The sequence below is a fragment of the Neovison vison genome, chromosome 2 (assembly GCF_020171115.1).
Source record: "Neovison vison isolate M4711 chromosome 2, ASM_NN_V1, whole genome shotgun sequence".
In the NCBI taxonomy this organism is placed as follows: Eukaryota; Metazoa; Chordata; class Mammalia; order Carnivora; family Mustelidae; genus Neogale; species Neogale vison.
Window position 1 is genome coordinate 239,061,497 of NC_058092.1, and position 20,480 is coordinate 239,081,976.

Genomic DNA, 20,480 nt, shown 5'->3' on the forward strand with positions numbered 1-20,480 from the left:
AGACAAATGGCCCAGAAGCGCATAAGAAGATGCCCCATGTCTCCGATCGTCAGGAAATACAAACCCAAACCACAGTGAGATGTCGCCTCACATCCATCAGGTTGGCTGTTACCAAAACGGCAGCAACAGCCAGAAAACGAGGGCTGGTGAGGACGTGGAGATCCCGAAGCCTGCGGACGCAGACGCGGGGATGTCAAACGGTGCAGCAGCAGGAGTGTCGTGGTCCCCAAAACACTAGAAGCAGAGCCATATACACACCCCTAATCCCACCTGTGGGCGCGCACCCCCAAGACCCAAGGGCAGGGACTCCAACACGTGTCTGCACCGTGTTCACAGCAGCGTGGCTCAGGGCATGGGACAGGACCCGAGCGCCCAGCACAGATGAGGGGATGAAGGGACGAGTGTCCTGTAGCCTTGAGAGGAGGGACAGGCTGCCACCTGCCACCGCACGGAGCGGCCCCAAGGCCTAACGCCGACTGAGAGAAGCCAGCACCGAAGGCCCAGGAGCACGTGCCGCCACCGTCGTGAGTGCCGGGAGCCGTCACAGTCCCGAGACAGAGAGGAGCCGGCGGGCGCCAGGGGCGGACACAGGCACGGGGGCAGAGCTTCGTCCGGGGGGGTGAGAGAGGCCTGGGATGGAGGCTGGGGCTGGCTGCGGGACTCGGGACATGCTGGTCCCCGCGGAGCTGTTCATGTGACATGGCTAACATCGGGGCTCCTGGGTGGCTCAGCAGGTTAAGCGTCCAACTCCAGGTTTCAGCTCAGGTTGTGATCTCAGGGTCACGAGTTCGAGCCCTGCATTAGGCTCTGTGCTCAGCACGGAGTCTGCTCGAGATTACTCGTGCTTCCACACGCGGGCTCCCTCTCTCTCTCTCTCAGATAAATAAGTCTTTACAAATGGTTGAAGAAGGGAGCCTGGGTGGCTCGGCCGGTCAGGCGACTGCCTTTGCCTTGGGTTGTGATCTTGTGATCCTGGGATCGAGTCCCACGTTGGGGACGGCACCACGTTTCGAGGTCATAGCCGAATACACGGACGGCTTCCTTCGGGCTCAGCCGGTGCTCTGTCCCTTAACGCCACAGAGCAGAGCCGAGCCTGGCAGCCCCAGTCCAGGCCGCTCTGCCCTTTCAGACAGAAGAAAGCACCCGCTTCACAGTCCTCTTCTGAAAAGGTCTCCGCCTAAGCGTGGTGAATAGGTTCTGCACCAGCCAGAACTGAGGGGGACCCCCGTTTGGACTCTTGAAGTAACGGAAAGAACAGACGGAGACAGCAAACAGCCTTCCCTACAGGCCTTTGCATTTCAAGTCCGGGCAGAGGGACTGACTTCCCAGTGCCTGCCCGCAAAGCAGAGTCGCTGCCACGGGGGGCTGGGGGACAAGACGACTCGAGGTTTCTTGAGGACAAATGGGGATGATAATAACCACAGCCAACTTTGCCCTAATCCTACATTCACGGAAATAAAAATGATTTAAGGGGATTAGGGAAGAACACTGCAGAAAGGATGAACTTGCCAACGGGGAGGCGGTGCTCCTCCTGTGGCCATCTGATCTCTGGCTGGCCCTTCCAGGTGGCCCAGTTCTCCCAGCATGCACAGTGGTGGTTGCCCTCCTCATCCTGGGATTCTCCCAGCATGCATAGCGGTGGTCGCCCCCCCCCACCCTGGGATTCTCCCAGCATGCACAGCAGTGGTCGCCCCCCCCACCCTGGGATTCTCCCAGCATGCACAGCGGTGGCTGGACTCTCCCCAGAGGCAGAATTGCAGGCCGACTGCCAGAGGCTTCTGTAAAGAGGGATGAGGGCTAAGTGCCCCGCTACGGTGTGTCACACAATACCATAGCCTCCCGTAACTCTCACATCTAGATTCAAATTCGTTCACAACAGGTCAAACTTAAAATTCAGCTCTTTAGCCACATTTCAAAGGTTCCATAGTGCCGTGTAGCCAGTGGCCACCCAGACTGGACAGTGCAAACCTAACTTTCCATCTTGGCAGGCAGTTCTGCTCACAGAGTTCTCTTAGGGGTGAAACCATGATTCTGACCTCAGCCCCCCAGTCTGGGTAGGGAGGTCACACCGAGGACAGATCGCTCCCCACCTATACAGTGGCCCCAAACAGTGTGCAGCTCCAGAAGCAAGGGAAACTCGGGTGGGCTCCCTCCCTGCCACGTGCTTGGGGATGTTTCCAGAACGTCCACCAGTGCGGAAGCAGCCGATGACCTCAGTGTCATGTTGGTGTCCTGGGAAAATGGAGGGCAGCTGGCTCAAGAGAGTGGTGTTGCTCGTGCCTGCCGGGAGTCAAGCTCAGAGCCACAAATCCACGTTTACTGACGAAAGATCTAGTATCACCCGTCAGAGCCATGGGGTTCAATTTACGCTCCTGAAGCCCTCCTAACTGCTTTTACTGTTGTGCCAGGAAGTTTTCCTTTCGCATTCTATTAAAAGTGCTAAAAGGCTATATTTAAGACCCAACCTTGCCATTATGTTGAGCAAACTAAGTTAATCAACACTGGGTCTGACTCTGTTCAACGGAAGAAATTGAACTTCTGTTAATTCAACTATTTAAAAAGTCAGAACCGATAGGAACGCCTGGGTGGCTCAGCGGGTTGAGCGGCTGCCTTCAGCTCAGGTCATGATCCCAGCAGCCTAAGATCGAGTCCCACATCGGGCTGCTTGCTTGGCAGGGAGCCTGCTTCTCCCTCAGCCTCTGCCTGTGCTTGCTCTCGCTCTCTCTCTGACAAATAAAATCCTTAAAAAAATAAAATAAAAGTCAGAACCGACAAACACTTAAATACGGTCCAAAATGAGCATATTTAATTTATGGCAACAAACACGTGAGCTCACTACCTGCAAAGTCCCCTGCTGGGGGTGGTAAGGAAGGGAAGTGGGTGGGCCGCCGCGAGACCCGGGGAGGGCTTGGAGGGTGTGGGAGCGTGAACCGGAGGAGCACCGAGGGGCACATGCTTCCCCGAGTGCATGTTCACGGAGTCGCCTGACAGCAGCACTGAAAACGCGGCCCCTCTCACGAATGCAGGTCCCCGTGCGGCCATGCGGGGGAGACGTGGAGGGAAGCCAGGGTGGCGGGGGTCCGCACACACTTCGGTGGGGCCTGAGGGTCTCTAGGACACAGGGTGCCAGGCACTTTCCACAGCTTTGCTCAGTGTCCGCGGTACCGCTTCTCTCTGCCCCAGACGGGACGTGGAGAGCATCTTTAAAAGGTAAAACTGAGCCTTAAGCCTGAAATCTAAATCCATTCCCCGGCATCACGTTCTAATGCACTCAGACTCTCACATCGTGAATAAGCACAAGTCGGCTTAGATGGCAGGCCTGAGTGGCTCCAGCCGGGGAGGCCGTCTGGTCCGGGGGCAGCGACGGAGGTGGGCAGGGCAGGCACAGGTGTCACAGCCGTCCGCCTGCGGGGTCAGAGCCAGGAAGCAGCCAGGGAGGCTGAGGCTCTGGAAGGCGAGCTATCCGCCCTGGATGACAGGCCCCTAGACCCCGCCCCGCAGCGCGACACCCCCCCAGGCCTGCGGAGCTTTCTCCAAAGGCAGGGACAGGTCACCTCGCCCCACAGGGATCTGGGGTGGGTCTGGAGCTGCCAACACAGGAGAGATCCCACAAGTTCTGTTCAGTATTTTTCTTTAAATTCCCACACGTCACTCTGTCTGTAGGACACCCGTTCGTTTTACCGAAGAACACAATGCTTGATTAGCTGCCACAGGGTCAGACGGCGCACGCTTCTGACCCCCAGGTGCGCCCTATGCTTCCGAGACCCCTGCAAGGCCGGGAAGCCGTCTGCAGGAGCAGGGGAGACCGAAGTCCACGCGTGCAGGACGACGCTCAGCCGAAGACACAGCCTTTCTTCCGCGCACGCCTCTGGGCTGAGGACCCGGCCCTCTTGCTCGCTCGGGCCTACCGGGTCTGGAAGCAGAGGCCACTGCGGTCCCATGGGCTGCTGGGCACGTGGCGGACGTGCCCGGCCTCAGCCTTGCCCTGTGTATCCAGCTAACACCAGGGGCACCGGTCCGAGCCAGGGTCTCAGGGCTCGCTACTCTGCAAAGCCACCCAAATGGCTCGTGCATTGTTACTTACAGATTTTATGGAGACTCATTTTTTTCCATTTTCAATTCTTTCCTCCACGACTCTGATATATTGGTCTAAAAGGACAAGTGTTGAAGTGTTGAGCATGCAATGAGCTCCAAATTAAAAAGAAATGAATCTTCAGGCCTAGCAGTAGAAGTTTCTGGAAACCGATCTGAAAGCTGTGTATTTGGGATATCAGACAATTGGGAGATGTTAGAGAAAGATGGCGAAACTGAGCGAGTCACCTCCCGGTCCCTTGAACTGTCTTCTTCCTAGGAACCCAGGTGACCTCTCGGGCACCAGCAGCTCGCTCCTTCCGCTGCCGGGTCAAAGCCCCTCACCCGCCGCTTGCAGACAGGGCAGCAGGGGGGCGGTGGGTGAGCAGGCCGCAGTGTGCATGGGGACGGCTCCTGTCCTGCCACGTGTTCTGGCACCTGCTGTGCACCCGGCAGGGGAGACCGGGGCCCCAGGGTTCATAGGCAGGGGCTTACTTTGGGGTTCGCCCACATTCACTGCCGTGGAACGGGGGAAGTGAAGACCCACCCTGGCCCTCCGCTTGCTCACGGTCTGGCAGGAAACACGATACATGCTTCAGTTGTCCAGAGGTTCTCCCCGAAGCCCGGCATCTCCACTGATGCCCACCCTCCCGCTGACCGCTGGGGAAACTCAGAGGCCATGTGCCCTGGTGGCCACCGCAGCTGGTGTCCTGTGGAGAGAAGTCTCGGAGGCCCACTCTAGCCATCTGTGCAGTCTCCTGTGGCCCTGGAAACCAGAAGCCCAGGGCCCTATAGGTTCATGGGGGCCCCGGCCCCAGCTCTCCTGGCCCACTGACCATCAGCAACCCAGTGTCATCGCTGTCCCCCTGCCAGACACCAGGTTCCCCTTTCGTCAGCTGCCTTCAGTCCTTCCTGCCGGTGATGTGAATGGAACCGGCAAGGTCCCCCAGTGCTCCTCTTCGGGAGGGAAGGGCTCCCAGCCTTCGCACACAGGTGACTCGCTGCCGTAGGACCAGGGACTCAGGGATGCAGGGCGCTCCTCCCACCCCCACCTCGCTCCGTTTGTGGTGAGGAGGGCAGGTCCGGGGAACCCTTCCCCGAGTGTGACACCTACTGTCATGCACCAGGAAGGGCGTGAGCAAGCCCCCCCCCACCCTGGGCAGCTCCTGGCAGGATGCCTGCCGGCTAACACAGAGGATGGATGGAGCAGGTCCCGTCCCAGGAGACTGGCAGGTGGGCCGTCCGTGCTGGGGACCTTTATCCTGAGCAAAGGACAACCCACACGTGGCGGCAGGGTCCTCTGACACGGAGACAGAACAATCCTAGAAACAGGCCTCGGAAAGGGGGGCTTGGCTTCTATAGTTCCAACGATGCCCTCAGGCCCAAGCCCCTGACAGCACTGCGGGGGACCCAGAGGGTCTGGCTCACCCATCCCAACCCACCCCGACCACCTCCCTTCCTGTCCACTGGCCATCACCCACTAACCGCTGACCACCTGCCCTTTGCCCCGACCATCACCCCTCCCCCTTGACGCCCTCCCCCAGGTGAAAGCAGAGGAGCGTGGGACCCTAACTCCGCACGCACCTGCCTCCCCAGAAGGAAACACGTTACCCGGTTACCCTGCATTCTTTGACGGGTCTCCTCCGTCCTAGAAAGCAGATTTTTTCCTCTCAGGTGCTGGAGATCTAACTAAAACACAAACCAAGTGCAATTTTTCCTAAAAAATGATGGTTCAGTGGCTGGTCACACTGCACGGTCCCCAGACCGTCCCCAGGGCTCCTTGTTCGCAGGGGTGGCCCGGCCCCGCAGCTACAAACACGGGGACCCACGACAGCCTGGAGGGAGGTGCCAGCATCCCAATTTGTCAGACTCGCCTCTCGCCGTTTCCTGGGGCTGCTTCCGTGACACCGAAACGGGAGAAGTCCTAACCCTGCAGTCACAGACCTCTGAGGCGCTGTGACCTCGGGGCTCCTTGGGTAAAGTGAGGCAGCCGAGGGGTGTCCGAGAGGGTGCCCCAGGACCACCCTGGCGGGAAGACTCGGGAGACATGGGTGCCGTCCTTGTTCTCCTTCCCAGGGATGACAGGCAGGGCCCACGGGCTCCGGATGGAGATAACGCCAGCAGGGGAACGGGGAGGCCCTGGAAAACGGAGCCGAGGGCCAGGACGGACGCCAACAAACCTGTCTCCTTCCCCCGCTCTCTGGGGCTTCTCACCCCAGCGGAAGGCGGGCAAATCCCGGTTGCCTTGGCCGGGCGGAGCCCACAGACAAGGGACGGGAGCACCACCCGGTGGGGGACCCTGTGGCTCGTCCCTCTCCGGGGCAGCCGTGCTCACGCTCACTGCGAATGTCCTGCTTGGACTCAGGGCCCCTCGCATCTGCTCTCTGGTTCATTTGAGGGCCTGGGAGGCCCTCACCCACCAGCCGCACCCCCGTCCCCCACATCCAGCTGGGAGAGTGCAAGGCAGGGGGTGGCGCAGGCCGTCAGGGCTCCCCCTTTCTGCGCCGAAGGAACGCACCCACCCCAACCCGGGGACCGTCACTCCTGACAGTGGGGGCTCCCCGGTGAGGGAAGCCTTCGCCTTGGAAGAGGCTGGGGCCGAGCCTCTATCATGATCTGGTCACCCCGGGCAGCCGGCCAGCCCTGCTCCTCTCTCCCCCAGGAGGTCACGGTGGTGGGCCACAGCTGGTCAGACCCACGCCCTCGCACGAGGTCTTAGGGACACTGAGCCAGAGAGGGTGCCCGTCTCACACCTTCAGCGGCCACTGCCTTGTGGGGAGAAAAGGCAGCTCGCCTGGTTTTGCATGTGGTCTCTCTTTGGGGGCAGCCCCAGGCCCAGTGACAGCTGCGAGGCTTGATCGCCCACGGGCTGTGGGCCTGACCCCAATCCCAGTCCTCCAGACCTACCTGCTCACCCCAGCACCCAGCAGCTCCTTCATCCTGCAGGGGTGGGTGTCAGCTCGAAGCCTTCAGCAGAGGCGTGTGTGGCTAGAGCTGGGGCCTTGGTCCATGACACTGTCCCCCCCCCACCAACCCCAGGGTCAGCGATGAGGGACTCCCTCCCCTGGTGGCCTTGAGGACCCAAGAAAGTGGGGGGCAAAGCCTTCAGAGAGGGCCTGGCTGGGAAGCACATCCCCCTCCTGACTCCCCAGGAGCAGGGGTGCTGGGCCGACCCCCTTGTGGTTACTTCTGGGTGAGAGTCAGGGTCCCAGGGTAGCTAATTCTGGGCTGGGAACCTGGGTCCCAGGCCCACGCGTGGAGCTGAGAGAGCTTAGAAGTGGGTCCCCTGCCTCTAGGGCTGGGAGAAGGAGAAGCCTGCAGACCAGACCCCCACCCTCTCTCCCCACTGACCCACACCCTCCCCAGAGGACCCGAAGGGGGTGGGTTCAGCCTGGAGGGGAGGGGAGGGCTGGAGGCCTCAGACTCAGACCCCACTGCCCTGTGACCTTGGGAGGCATGTCTTCCCTCTGTGCCGACTCTTGGCCTGTGAGGGGATCTTAGGAGTCCCTGTAAAAAAAGTTTGCTCGAAAGGAAATGAGGTCCATTGTGGCCTCAGATGTTTCTAGAACTTGAGAATGATCTAGACTAGGAATGTTTCGTTTCTGCCATGACACATGGCCGTTTAAGGTCACGTGAGACGGGATATTGTTTCTGGAGCCGCACGTTCTCCGTAAGCAGCCAGGCTGTGCGATGCAACCCCCGGCCGGGCCCGGCAGCCCTGAGCTCCCAGGCTGCCAGGTCAGGGGCGTGATTTCCACTAAGAGAGTCTGTCGGCTTCTCAGCACCACAAAATGCCTCCCCGGGGTGTCCCGGGACTGTACCCCCGAGTCCCGTCCCCACTGCTCCGTGGACTCTAGAGAGTGGAAGGCTCATCCCGGGGCGGTGGTCTCCAGCGCCGAGCTGGGCCCCGAGTGCCCAAGCACCGAGCGCGTCAGAAACTCGACCGTCACCCAAAGTCCTGCCGTCGTGGGTTCCGAAGGTGAACACAGAACCCCGGAGAGGGACCCACCTCCGTTCCACACAGCGGCCTCCTCTGGGGCGAGTAGGAGCCAGGATGGACAATGGCTGGCCGGTAGAGGCGTGCACGGGGATATGAGCAGCCTGAGGGACAGAGGGGTAGCTGCGAGGGGCCAGCGCTCTGCTGAGAAAACTGCCAGGGAAAGCCGTGGTCCTCAGCTCCCCGCTGCCGCGGAGGGAGGCCGCGCTGCTCCCCAGCGTCCACACTCTCCCACCGGCGCAGGGTCCACCTGCGGAGGCCAGAAAGAGGGCCTGAAATCTCACAGATGCACCGCAGGCAAGGGTGTCCCCAGTCCTCCCGGGAGCCCAGCTCAGCCCCCGGGGTCAGCAACCCAGGGCCTGGCCGTCCCTGCCCTCCGCACTTGGGCCATATGAGCCCGGCAGCTCCTTCTCGGGCCGCTGGTGGAGACTCTGCCCCAGAGGATCCCGGCCGGGGCACACCTGTGTCTGGTACACCCTGCAGGCCAGCCAGTGGCCGGAGCTCCCCCAGGGACACTGAACGCACACCCTTTATCCAACGTTTCCTTGGCACATACTTTCTAGCCGCCTGTGGCTAGTCTTTCTATGCTCTTAAGAGCATGCTTCACAGAGCACACGTTTCTTGATTGTGATGAAGTCCAACTTACATGTTTTTCTTTCACGGATTGTGCCTTCAGTGACACCTCTAAAATCTCACCTGCGGGGCTCCTGGCCGGCTCCACGGCGGGGGGGGGGGGCAGCACTCTGTCTCAGGATCCTGAGTTCCAGTCTTGGCACACACTAGGTGGAGAGACTTTTAAGCTCCCTGCCGGCCCGAGGTCACCTGCCCTTTCTCCTGTTGTTCTTCCCAGTGTTGCCGTTTCACGTCTTACATTTCGGCCTGTGATGCGCGCTGGGTCAGCTTCCGTGAAGGTGCGCGGTCTGGCTCTCGACTCCCCATCTCGCACGTGTCCCAGCACCATCTGCTGAAGACGCCGCCGTCGCTCCGTCCAGCGTCCGTCACTGTCCTCCCTGGGTCTGTTTCTCTGATCCACTGGCCCGTCTGTCTACTTCTTCACCCACGCCACACCGTCCTCATTACCGCACTTCGCAGGGAGCCTTGAGGCCGGGCAACGCCCGTCTCCGAGCTTGGGCCTCCCCTTCAGGGTCCGTGAGATTGAGCCCGTGTGTCCTCTCCATCCGAACGTCAGCATCGGGCGTCGACCCCCCCGGCACAGCTTGCTGGGATCCTGCCTGGGACGGTGCGGAATCTCGGGTCTCCCCATCCATGAACATGGGATTCCTCTCCACTCACTTGGCTCTTTGATTTTGGCATCAGAGATTTATTTTTCTCAGATGGATCCTGACATATTTTGTTAGATTTCTACCTAAGTATTTCTCCTTTTTTCTTTCCTTTTTTGGCACTAATGTAAATAGTGTTTTATCTTTAATCTTGAATCCTGTTTGTTCCCGGATAGGACAGCAAGAATGACTCTTGCGCATTCCCCTTGTAGCCTGAAATGTTGCCAACACTACGTACCAGCTCGGGAGTTTCTGTGTCAATTTTTTGGACAACCTTGCCATCTGTGACCAAAGACAATTCTGTTTCTTCCTTCCCAATCTGTATGCCTTTGTCTCCTTTTCTTGGCTTACGGCTTCCACCAGGACTCCCAGCGTGATGCTGAAGTGGTGGTCAGAGGGGACGTCCTTCTAGTTCCCGACGCTGGGAAAGCACCCAGGTTCTCACAGTGGAGTGTGATATGACTGTGCACTGTGGGTGTCCTTTAACAAGAGGGGAACTTCCACTTACTAAACATTCACTCATACTTAATATGAAAAGTTCCCGTCTTGTAAATCAATTTAAAAGTTATTTTCCAGAATTAGTGGTGGAGGCAATTTTCAGGAAGCATCTCTCCCAGCTGCTGCCCTGAAGATGCCCCTGCTCTGACCTCTCGTCTCCAAACGCCTCACTCCAGGCAGACCCGCCAACTCTGGCCCATAGGGCCCTCCCCAGCCCTTCCATCAACACAGGCTCTCACCTGTTTCTCCACAACACCCCTCACCCTCCCTGCTCCCCCCTCCCTCGCCGCCCCCCTCCCTCGCCGCCCCCCTCCCTCGCCGCCCTCTCCTCCCCCGCCCTCCCCCGCCCTCCCTCTCCTCCCCTCTGCCTCATGAGCCTTTCCTTTAATCTGGGAAAGTCACCAGGCCACTGATGAAGCAAGTTGGATTTATTCAAACCACCTTTTTTTAAAAGGAAAATCTGCCTTTCTAAGTTACATTTTTAAAATAAATTCTACATGGGAGGCAGAGCTCTTTGTGGGGCAGCTTCGAGTGCTAAGGAGCTGTGTCTGGCCAGGACCCAGGGACACCGCTGCCCCAGGGGAGCCCCATGCCCACTGGGGTCTCAAGGCAATAGAAGGTGGGGCTCCCAGTGGCCCCAGCAACAACTCTAAGGGGCCCTCAGGACACCCCTTCCCCAGACTCCCCCAACCCGCTTCCTTCCAGGGACCTGGGGAGGCCAGCAGGCACGGAGGTGGTGGGCTGGCAGCAGCCTCTGTCCCTGGCGGGATGTGGGTTCTCAGGGCACCAACCTCCATCTTCACTGCTTTGTGGGCACCCTGGTGCTCTCTCTGCCTCAGATCTGGAAGACAGATCTGCTTCCTTTCAGGGGAGACTGTTATTCTTTTTTTTAAGATTTTATTTATTTATTTGGCAGGCAGAGATCACAAGTAGACAGAGAGGCAGGTGGAGAGAGAGAGAGGAGGAAGCAGGCTCCCCGTTGAGCAGAGAGGCCGAAGCAGGACTCCATCCCAGGACCCTGAGATCATGGCCTGAGCTAAAGGCAGAGGCTTAACCCACTGAGCCAACCCAGGTGTCCCAAAACTGCTATTTAGGAACCAAAATTCAGGCAGAGATGCCCATGCCATTCAAGTGTCACTGCTTCTGGGTCGTGCTGAGGTCAGAGCTGGGAAGCGTGTGTGAGCGAGTGTGTAAGGCCAGGGCACACTGACGTAACTTGGCCAACAGGTCTCCATTCAACGTCTTTGGTTTGTATTTGTGTGTCTCGTGTCAAAAACCCTCGTTGCTATCAACATCCCTGAGTGGCTCATTCGCTCCGTCCCCCGAGAAGGCTCTGGGTTCCGGCTGTACTTCCTGCAGGGCTGACCAGCGACAGGGCTGGCGTCCCAGCCTTCCGGGCAAGGGAATGGCCGGCATTACTGGCTTCTGGTAGCTGTGGGCAGAACCATCCCCCAGGGGCCGTCCAGGAAGATGCGCCCAGCCCGTGGTTTCACCCTGGTGACCTGGGCCAGCGCAGGTCTCCCGGCAGACCATGCTGCCTGCCTGGAACTGGCCTGATGATGTCCGACCTTCTCAGCCAAAGTCCCAAGCTTTAACCAGGACAGCACAGCTCATACCTCCTCCTTCTGGAGTCTGGGCTTGATTTTTAAAATTTAAATAAGAATAAGTTAAAGACTACCTCTCCTCCCAGGATGTGTATCACACTCATCAAAACATCAAACTCACAGGGCACCTGGGGCTCAGGGGGCTAAGCGTCTGCTCCTGGCCCAGGTCAAGATCTCAGGGTCCTGGATCGAGTCCCACATCGGGCTCCCTGCTCAGCGGGGAGCCTGCTTCTCCCTCTCCCTCACTGTCCCTCAAATAAGTAATCTTAACGAAACAACCTCACACTCACAAGCACTTTGCAAGACATTGCCCATGGGGCCTGTCAGCAGAGGTGGTGTTTCAAGAGCCACACTTCGAAACTGGGGACTGGAGGACATGCCATGCCTCCCGACAGGCCAGCTGCAAGCTCTGGCCACGGAGACCCATGATGAAGGGGGTCCCCTTTCTGCTCTGCTGCAATGGTTGGGCACAGGGCAGCTGGTAGAGACCGCAGATAACCTGTTCACGTCCACCAGCCGGTCCCCACAGCGCCCTCCTGCTTGCCCCAGCTTGGCCAGCAGAGGGCAGCAGCTGCCAGGGGACAGGGCCGGGCCCTGGGTCACCAGTGGCCGCCGGTGCCAGGACCGCATGGCCCATCTGTCTGCGTTTTCCCCTGACATCTGCAAGGCTGGGCGCAGAACAGAATTCCCCACCTGTCTAAACCTCAAGGACAAAGACAGGTCACATATATTTTGACGCACATGACAGTTTCCAGAACTTTAAACCTCCAGGTGGCCCCTGGGGGCGGGCAGAGCTGCGACCTCGGGTCCTATCGTTCTGGGAAGAAGAAAGAAACAGGCTGGGCCCACGCGAGGTCCTTGGGCTGGGAGAGCAGAGGGGGATCTGGAGCTTCGTGGCAGAGCCCGAGTGCCCGCCGAGGCCCCCCGCCCAGCACCTGCTCAGGCCGAGCACGCTGGCGACCAAGCTCCCAAAACGGGGATCGCCTGGGGCACGCGCTCACCCCAGCTGTGGGATCCCCACGTTCACGACCACGGGGCTCAGACCCGACACAGGCCCTCCCGCAGGCGAGCGTCTGTCAGTCTGGGGGAGGGGGAGAGGCGCTTTCTTCCATTTTGTGCTTCCGTCGATTCTGGAGCTCCGCCTGTTCGAGTTTTGGGGTCGTGAGGTCCACAGCGTGCCCCGAAATGAACCAGTCTGGGTGACGGCGTGACTGCGGCAGGCTCACCGCAGGCACAGAGCGTTCTGCAGAACAGACCTGACTGACAACCAGAGGCAGAACAAAGGTGCTCGTTCTGAGCATCTAAGCCCCACGGGGAGAAGGGCCACGCCTACTGGCAAGGAGCCTTTGAAGCACAAAGGTCTTTTTTCAGTATCGGAATCCCTACGTTGTGGAGATAAATGGGGTAAGATGTGACTTTTTTGTGCATGATGTAAACTGAAATCCGCTCCCAGTGAGGAGAATTACCAGCTATTCTGAACCGCGGGCCTTCCGTCCTGATCTCGCTGACATGAGGGTACCACCTGCTTCAGAGCTGCCTTCGTTTTTATAATCTGGAGGAAAAAACCATACTGTGGAGTATCGTGAAGCTAACATTTTTATTTTTGAAATGAAGTCATGCCCATCTGTGAATTATTTCTTAAAAGAAAAAAACAAATTGGGCAAGTGTTTTCCCACTTTTGAAACACCTGCTTTAAAGATAAGAAGCACCACATGGTTGACAGTGACCCAAACCACAAGAGACACGCAGGTGCAGGGGACTGTCGGTTTGGGGAGGAAAGATTTTGTCCAAGGGCATGTGCCGATTTCCCGGAGGCCCAGGGCTCCTGGGCACACGGGGACACGGGAGCTGGTCACCTGCCCGCCCACAGCCTCACTCTGCTACCGCAAGGACACAAAGCGTACAGAAGCCCGCGGGTCCTGCGCAGGGCCGCGGTGGGAAGTCCCTCTGCCACCCCAGAGCCCAGATATAGACCTAGAGGGGACCATGTGGGGCCCCGTGGGCAGTGCCAGGCCCATCGCCCTGAGCCGCTCTGCCTCCTCCCCCTCCCATCGGAAACAAGGTGCTATTGCAGGAGCAGCGGCGGCCAGCGCAGTGTGGTCGCCCCGCCCCGGGCTCCCTGGAGCTCAGGGGGACGCGGTGGGCAGCACAGGCTGGGCTGATCCTACCCAGCAGATTTCTGACCCAGTTCCCAGCCTCTGCTCGTGGAATGTCCCAAAACCACCTGACGCCAGGGGCACCGAGGCCGTGGGAGTTAGTGACCCATCCCACGGCCACACAGGGGGCGGGGTGGGGGCAGGTGGGGCCGGGTGGCCTAGGGTTCCCGCGGGGCTGCTCAGATGTCCCAGGGAAAGGCCCGTGGCTGGGAGCTCCCTCGGGCCAGCCAGCTTCCCAGCAGAAGCACAGGGATGGAGGTGGGCAGGCAAGGCACAACCTGTCGCTCCCACAAGGGCTCCTCAGGGTCGTGTCTGCCATGCAGCTCCAGAAGGGCAGCCGCTGGGTCCCACGGCCACAGCCAGCCTGCTTTTCACCGTCTCCTCCCGAGGGCCACCGCTCCAGAAACCCCACACTTTCACCCGGACTCAGCGCCTCAGCTTTGGCTTTGCAGGGACCCAGCCAGCCTGTGGGCTGCCCATGTCTACAGCTCCGTAGCTCATCAAATTCGGGTCGGGGGCACCTGGGTGGCTCAGTGGGTTAAGCCTCTGCCTTCGGCTCAGGTCATGATCTCAGGGTCCTGGGATCGAGTCCCGCATCGGGCTCTCTGCTCAGCGGGGAGCCTGCTTCCTCCTCTCTCTCTGCCTGCCTCTCTGCCTACTTGTGATCTCTGTCAAATAAATGAATAAAATCTTTAAAAAAATAAAATTCAGGTCCAAACGTCTCAGCCTCGTAACGAAGGAAGTGGGGGTGAGGCGGCAGTTTTCTTTTGCTGCCAGAATGAATGGCCACCGATGTAATGGCTGAAAACCACACCTGTGTAGCACCTCCTCCCTCTGGAGGCCGAATGTCACCCTGGGGGCGGGTCAGTGGCCCTCTGCCTGGGCTGGGCTCTGGCTAGAGTCCTGGGAATGCAAGCACTTCCAAACCCTTTCAAACAGTTGGCCAAATTTTGGTTGTAGGGCTCAGGTCCCCTTTGCCTGCGGGCTTGCAGCCAATACTGGTCTTTCCCCTACAGGCTGTTAGCATTCCTTCTAGCACTTTCTATGTGGTCACTGCCAGCAAGGGCCGGCCGAGTCCTTCACAGGCTCGCAAGCCCTCTGACTTGCCCTGCTCTGTCTCTCTGACTCCCACTGGAGAAAGCTCTCTGCCTTTTTAAAGTACTCATGTGATTCAATGGGGCCCACACAGATAATCCCGGATAATCTTCCTATGGGCATCCTATAACATTAATTCCTTCTGCAAAGTCCTTTTGCCCTGTAACGTAATGCAGTCCTGATGTAGTCCTTTGTCTGTTCCTTCCTCCCCTTCGTCATTTGGGGGAAAATGCAGGGAACAGTGAAGAAAAAGGGTGGGATGAAGTTTAATTCCTCGCGGAGCTCTAGCAGGAAGGGCGCAGCAGGACGTGGCGTCGAGGATATTTATAGCAGCTTTAGCTGTAATTTCCAAAACTTGGAAACAACCAAGTTGTCTTTCGGTAGGTGAATGGTCAAATACACTGTGGTCTAGACTACGGAGTATTATTAATGATAAAAAGAAGTTATTTATCAGGCCATGAAAACACAGGGAGAACCTTAAATCCATGTTACGAAATGAAAAAAAAAAAAAGTCAATTATAAAACATTCTGCAAAAGGTAAAATCACGTAGACGGTAAAAAGATGAGTGTTTGTGGGGTGAGTGGGAGAGAGGAACAGGCGGCCCCCAAGCAGCCCACAGAGGGGACTGGGACCCCCCCGCCCTTGAACAAGTCTCTAAGCCCCACGCGTTTTAGGATGGAACACGGTGCTCCCTGCCAACAGGGCACGTCTGTGATGGTTCTGAGTAGCTGCTGCCTCTGAACTCGAAAGCAATCCACATGCAGTGTTCTGAGCGGTAGGCAGTTGCTGAAATCTAAGTAAATCAAAGAAATTTTTTAAAATAAAGGTGTTCATGGAAGAACAATGAACAGGGTAGCTTCCTCTGTGATTTCCTTCAAACTATAAAGATATATAGTCCGCACAGGGCTTGCGGGAAATTTAGATATATGTTAGACTTAAGAACCAGTGTATTGAGACATAACTCACGTTAAATAAGATGGACACACTTTCAGACTCGAGTTTGATGGGTGGCCCGACAGCCGCATACACCGCGTAACCATTTCTCCAACAAGACACCGAACATCTCCATCACCCCAGAAAGCTCCCTTGCTTTCTCCCAGTCGGTCCCCTCCCTGCCCCACAGCCATGCTCACCCCTATCCCTGGGGACCACTTAGCCTCTTCCAGACTTCAGGGTTCTCCAGAAAAACAGAGCCGACCGCATCTCTGTGCCTGTATTAACACTCCTTTTGAGGGACTGGCTCCCAGGACTGCGGGGTTGGCAAGTGTGATGTCTGCGTGGCGGGCTGAGACGCAGGCAGCAGTTGGCCATGCAGCCTTGAGGCAGAATTGGATGGACCCCCCCCGCCGCCGCCATCCAGGGTACTCTCCGTTCACCAGACCCAACCGGCTGTAGGAGGTCATTGTATCGGCCAAGAACTCTCACAGCACATCTCTGTTCACGTTCAATTAAGTAACAGGTGCTACGCCCCCGTCGCGCAGACCCAAGACCATCACCCGGACAAGACAGCTGGAATCGCACGTTGTGTGTGGATTTGCGCCGGCTCCTCTCATCCAGCATGATGTTTCTGAGTCGTGGATACAAACCCGGTCACCCGTTGGCACCGGCACCCCGTTCCTTTTTATTACAGAATCGTATCTCTTGCACCAATACAGCAGGCTAGATCCTAATACACAGCAGGCATTTCACAATTTGGCCATGAGATCCAAAAATAATAAAATAAGAAAACTGCCCAACACCAATTAGAACCCGGAGTAACTCAGAGAGATATTTGAACCCCTTTAGGTCATCAAACAGAACAGCTAAAAGTCTCTTGCCGGCCAGCTGACGCACAGGGAGACGCAGGGCAGGCAGCACAGTGCTCTCCGGGATGCGGTGCCTCTGTGTGGCTGCTGCTGCTTTTTAATTTTAATTTAACGAAAGCTAATTAATAAAGAATACAGCCTAAACTGAAGCCAAACATGGTGCTATTGCTTCAAAAGACACCCTAACGCACACCAGAGCACCCGTGTGTGGGGGAGCCTGACAGCTCCTGTTCCAACCGCTCGGAGGCGGACTGGCTAACTCTGCACGTAGAGATTACAGCCCCGCGTCTCTGCTCGTCTTCACAGCAAAGGGCGGGTGCTGCTCCCAACCCCTTTCTCTGAAACCCTCTCACAACAGATTTGCACAGGGCACTGCACAGCCACCGCTCTTGTGAAGGTCAGCCATGGCATCCCAACTGTTAGACCACACAGGCCATCCTCCGCCTTCATCACGCAGCGTTGGGGAACCCGCCACTCCTGTCCCCGTCTTCACCCAGCTCGGGACTCCGTGGGCTTCTGGCTCTCTGGAAGCGCACCTCATGGTCCTTCCTCCTGGGCCTCCCCTGGAGTTCTGTAGTGGTCCCTTCCCCACTCACCTTCCCTTCTGGGGTGACTCGCCAGTCTCTCCTGGTCTGAGACACCGGTAGATGCTCTCCTTCTCCGAATTCACGCCTCCAGGCGGCAAGTCCCCCGAGTGTGCCTCTGCCTTTGCCGCAGCTCGGCAGCGGTCAGCCAGCCTGGGCTCCCGCTCAGCCGCCCCCTCTGCAGCCCCTCCCATCTCTGAGTCCAGAAACTCCTTTCCAGCAGGTGCACAGCCGCCCGGGGCAGCCATTCCCGAGCGCCTTCCTTCTCTCGCACCGCGTCCACCGCACCTGTAAATCCCAGGGGCTGCTTTTCAGGTGCTCATCTCTGAAATCTGACCCGGTGTCACCCCCACCGGCACATCCATGACCACCCAGCCCCCCTCCTCTTGCCCGGATGGCCCAACGACCTGGTCAGGAGGCTCCCTGATCGGACTCTGGGCGCGCCGCCCCGTGTCTCCTCGGCAGAGCAGCCACACTGGCCCCGTTCGGGTCCAGTCATCGCCGCCGCCCTCTGCTCGCGGCCCCGTGGCCTCCCGTCTCGGGTGGGGCCCATCCCCCTCCCAGGCACCACCTTCTGCTCGTGGCCCCGCGGGTCGCTCCCTGCTCCCGAGGTCTTCTCCCCCGCCTATGCTCCCACCCCTCGCCCCCGCTTCACTTTCCTCCCCAGCCCACCGGACTCACTACACACCTTGGTTCTTCGCTCTGTCGCCGTCGGTCCCCCGCAGATATGGGAGCTCCGCGAGCGCAGGGCGGGTGGCTCCGTGGACGTCCGCGTCCTGGGGACGGTGCGCAGCGCGGCGCCCGCGGCGGGAGCGGCCAGTGGGGACGTGCGGGGCGGGAAATGCTCCCGCTGGGGAACGGTCGGCTTGCAGTGGCGATGCGGTCACTGCCACATTCACCGCGTCACGGGAAGACGGTGCGGCTGCAGACGACCCGTCCGCACGCCCAGAGCGAGACGCCCAGAAAGAAGGAGCAACGGGTCCCGTCCAGCCGAGACGCCAAAAAGGCCCGAAGGCGGCGTCCCGGGGCGCAGAGAACCGCGGCACTAACACCCTGGCGGACCGCGTGGGCTCCGCGCGGGCTGCGGCCCAACGGGGACCGGAACCGCCGGGGTCGGCCCGTGCTGGAGGGGCACCCACCGTCCAGCCAGCAGGCGCACCAGAGCACGCGCGCACGGCGGAAGTGCGGCGCGCGCAGGTGCGGCGCGCGCAGGTGCGGCGCGCGCAGGTGCGGCGCGCGCAGGTGCGGCGCGCGCAGGTGCGGCGCGCGCAGGTGCGGCGCGCGCAGGTGCGGCGCGCGCAGGTGCGGCGCGCGCAGGTGCGGCGCGCGCAGGTGCGGCGCGCGCAGGTGCGGCTGGGGCCCGGGGCTCCGCCCGCCGCCCTCCGAGCGCGCCCTCCATTGGCTGCTCCGCCCACGGGCCGCGCTCCCATTGGCCGCGGATCAGACTGGGGGCGGGCCCGGCTCGCAAGGGGCGGGGGCTGCCGCCAGTCCTCCAGGACGCTGCGACAGTGGCGGGCGGTGAGCGGCAGCCTGGCCTCCAAGGATGCGCCCGCCCCGAGCCCCTATAGCCCCGCAGCTCTGGACGCCCGGGTCCGGTTCGGGGCGGCGACGGGCTCGGGCTGGGGGGCGTGGCGCAGCAGGAGGCGGCTTGCGCAAGCGCGGTCGGCACGTCCCGCAGCCCCCGGCAGCCCCCGCGGCCGCGCCCCGCCCCGCTCCGCCCCGCCCACGCAGGGGAGCCTCCCGGCGGCCCCGCCCCCGTCCGGGCCTGCGGAGGAGGCGGAGGGGGATGACGTCATCGAGCGGGGCGACGGGCATTGGGCGCCATTTTGAAAAGGGGAAAAAAAAATCCCTCCCCAGCAGCCGCGGTGGCGGCGGCGGCGGCGGCGGCGGCGGCGGCCGGGCTGAGGTGCTCGGGCGGCAGTAGCGCGGCGGCCGCCTCCTTCGTGCGCCGCCGCCTCGGCGCCCGCCCGCCCGCCCGCCGGCCGGCCGGCCATGGCAGGTGAGCGCCCGCGCGGGGCGAGGCGGACGCCGGGCTGCGGGCGGGGGCGGGGGGCGCGGGCGGGGCGGGCGCGGGGCCCTGACGCGCCCGGTGTGTGTCCGCAGGGGCCGGAGGCGGCGGCTGCCCCGCGGGCGGCAACGACTTGCAGTGGTGCTTCTCGCAGGTCAAGGGGGCCGTCGACGAGGACGTGGCGGAAGGTAAGGCCGCGCACCTGGGCGGGGGCGGCGCGCTCCCTCCTCCCGGCCGCGGCCCCCGGGAAGCCCGCAGCCCGGGCCGGCGCGGCGCCCGCTCGCGGGGAGGGCGCGGGGCCCGGCCGCCGGCCCGGGGGCGGCCCGAGGGTTATGTAAGGGGGCCAAGGTCACCGGGCCTGCGGCGACTCTGCTGGCGGCGCGTCCCGGCTCCTCCCCGCGCGGGTGGCCGCCGCTGCGTTCGGCGGGGCTGCGGGCGGAGCGGCGGGAAGCGGGGCTCGGGGCGGGCGGCGGGAGGGGCGGGCGGCCGGGCCGGGTGCGGCGCTCTCTGCGGCTCCGACGGCCGCCGCTCGGCTCGCGCGGCGGGCGCTGCCCTCCGGCGCGCGACGCCTTCCGAGCTCGCGGACCCCGCGTGCTGCTCCCCCGGACCGCGGCCGTGCGGGACCCGGGGCCGGCGAGTGGGCGGGAGCGGCCCGTGAGGCCCCGTCTGCCGAGCCCCCGCGCCGGGTCCCTGGAGCGCTCCGCGGCGTCCCCGCGCTCCCGAGCGTCGGCCCTCGCGGCCTGTGGCCCCGGCCCCGCCGCCGCTGGCAGGGCGACCCCGCAGATCCCCGGGCCCCCGAGACGGAGCGCGCGCAGGTTGGGAAACACGCAGGAGCACCGGAGGGGCCGGTGCGGGCGGGGGTTTGGGCGCAAACACGTGGTTTCCCCGCGCTCCTGCGAGCTGCGCGTCGCTGCTGCGTCCGCTGGCCCCGGGCGAGCCCGTCCCGCCGGCGGTGCCCCCTCTCCGCGCTCGCCTGGGCGCACGGACGCACGGACGGACCGACGGAAGTGCCGCGGGCCGGGGCGGGCGTGGCGCTCCGTGCGCGGTGTCTGTCCGGAGGGGTCCGCGCCGACGTCCCTCTTGGCGGAGTCGAGCCGAATGGGGACTTGGTGCGGGGGCCCGTCGCGACCGCGCGGTTTTGCACGGACGTGCGAGTTCGCGGCTTCTGGAAGGTGTCTTTGTGGTCGTTTCTCGGGCGTCTTCGGCGGCTGCGTGCGCCGAGCTTTCTCGGTCACCCGCGTGGGCTCCGGCCGCAGTGCTCAGTCGGGGCGCGCGCCCGGACGGCCGTCGTGTCCGTCGCCGGGTTGCGGCCGCGCCCGTGCAGCCGTGCCGCTGCCGGACAAGTCGTGGATAGGGGACACGGAGCGGCAGCAGCCGGCGG

The 20,480-nt window shown here is 61.1% G+C and overlaps 2 protein-coding genes across 3 annotated transcripts in view; one reads left to right on the top strand and one right to left on the bottom strand.

Moving 5' to 3' along the window:
- Positions 1–16,295: 16,295 nt before the first annotated feature.
- On the bottom strand, positions 16,296–18,521 carry LOC122899306. The gene is made up of 2 exons (XM_044236854.1): positions 17,780–18,521; positions 16,296–17,379 (listed from the first exon to the last, which is right to left on the bottom strand). The coding sequence occupies exons 1-2, from the start codon at positions 18,519–18,521 to the stop codon at positions 17,174–17,176; spliced, it is 948 nt and encodes a 315-aa protein (XP_044092789.1). The 3' UTR covers positions 16,296–17,173.
- A 548-nt stretch (positions 18,522–19,069) lies between these two features.
- PPP2R2D (protein phosphatase 2 regulatory subunit Bdelta) overlaps positions 19,070–20,480 on the top strand; it is a 46,295-nt gene continuing 44,884 nt past the window's right edge. The window contains exons 1-2 of one of the 2 annotated variants that reach the window (XM_044240757.1): positions 19,070–19,090; positions 19,195–19,287. In XM_044240757.1, the coding sequence (XP_044096692.1) occupies positions 19,084–19,090; positions 19,195–19,287 (100 nt within the window). In that variant the 5' untranslated portion in view covers positions 19,070–19,083. Of the gene's footprint in view, positions 19,091–19,194; positions 19,288–20,480 lie in introns of those variants that run through there. The other variant, XM_044240758.1, reaches the window with a different exon arrangement.

What these genes read in the sequence shown, in the direction of transcription:
- LOC122899306 (XM_044236854.1), bottom strand. Translation starts at nt 18,521, where the DNA reads ATGGGAGCGCGGCCCGTGGGCGGAGCAGCCAATGGAGGGCGCGCTCGG. An exon ending in CGACAGAGCGAAGAACCAAG is followed by an intron (nt 17,380 to 17,779) that starts GTGTGTAGTGAG and finishes TGGGATTTACAG; the next exon opens with GTGCGGTGGACGCGGTGCGA.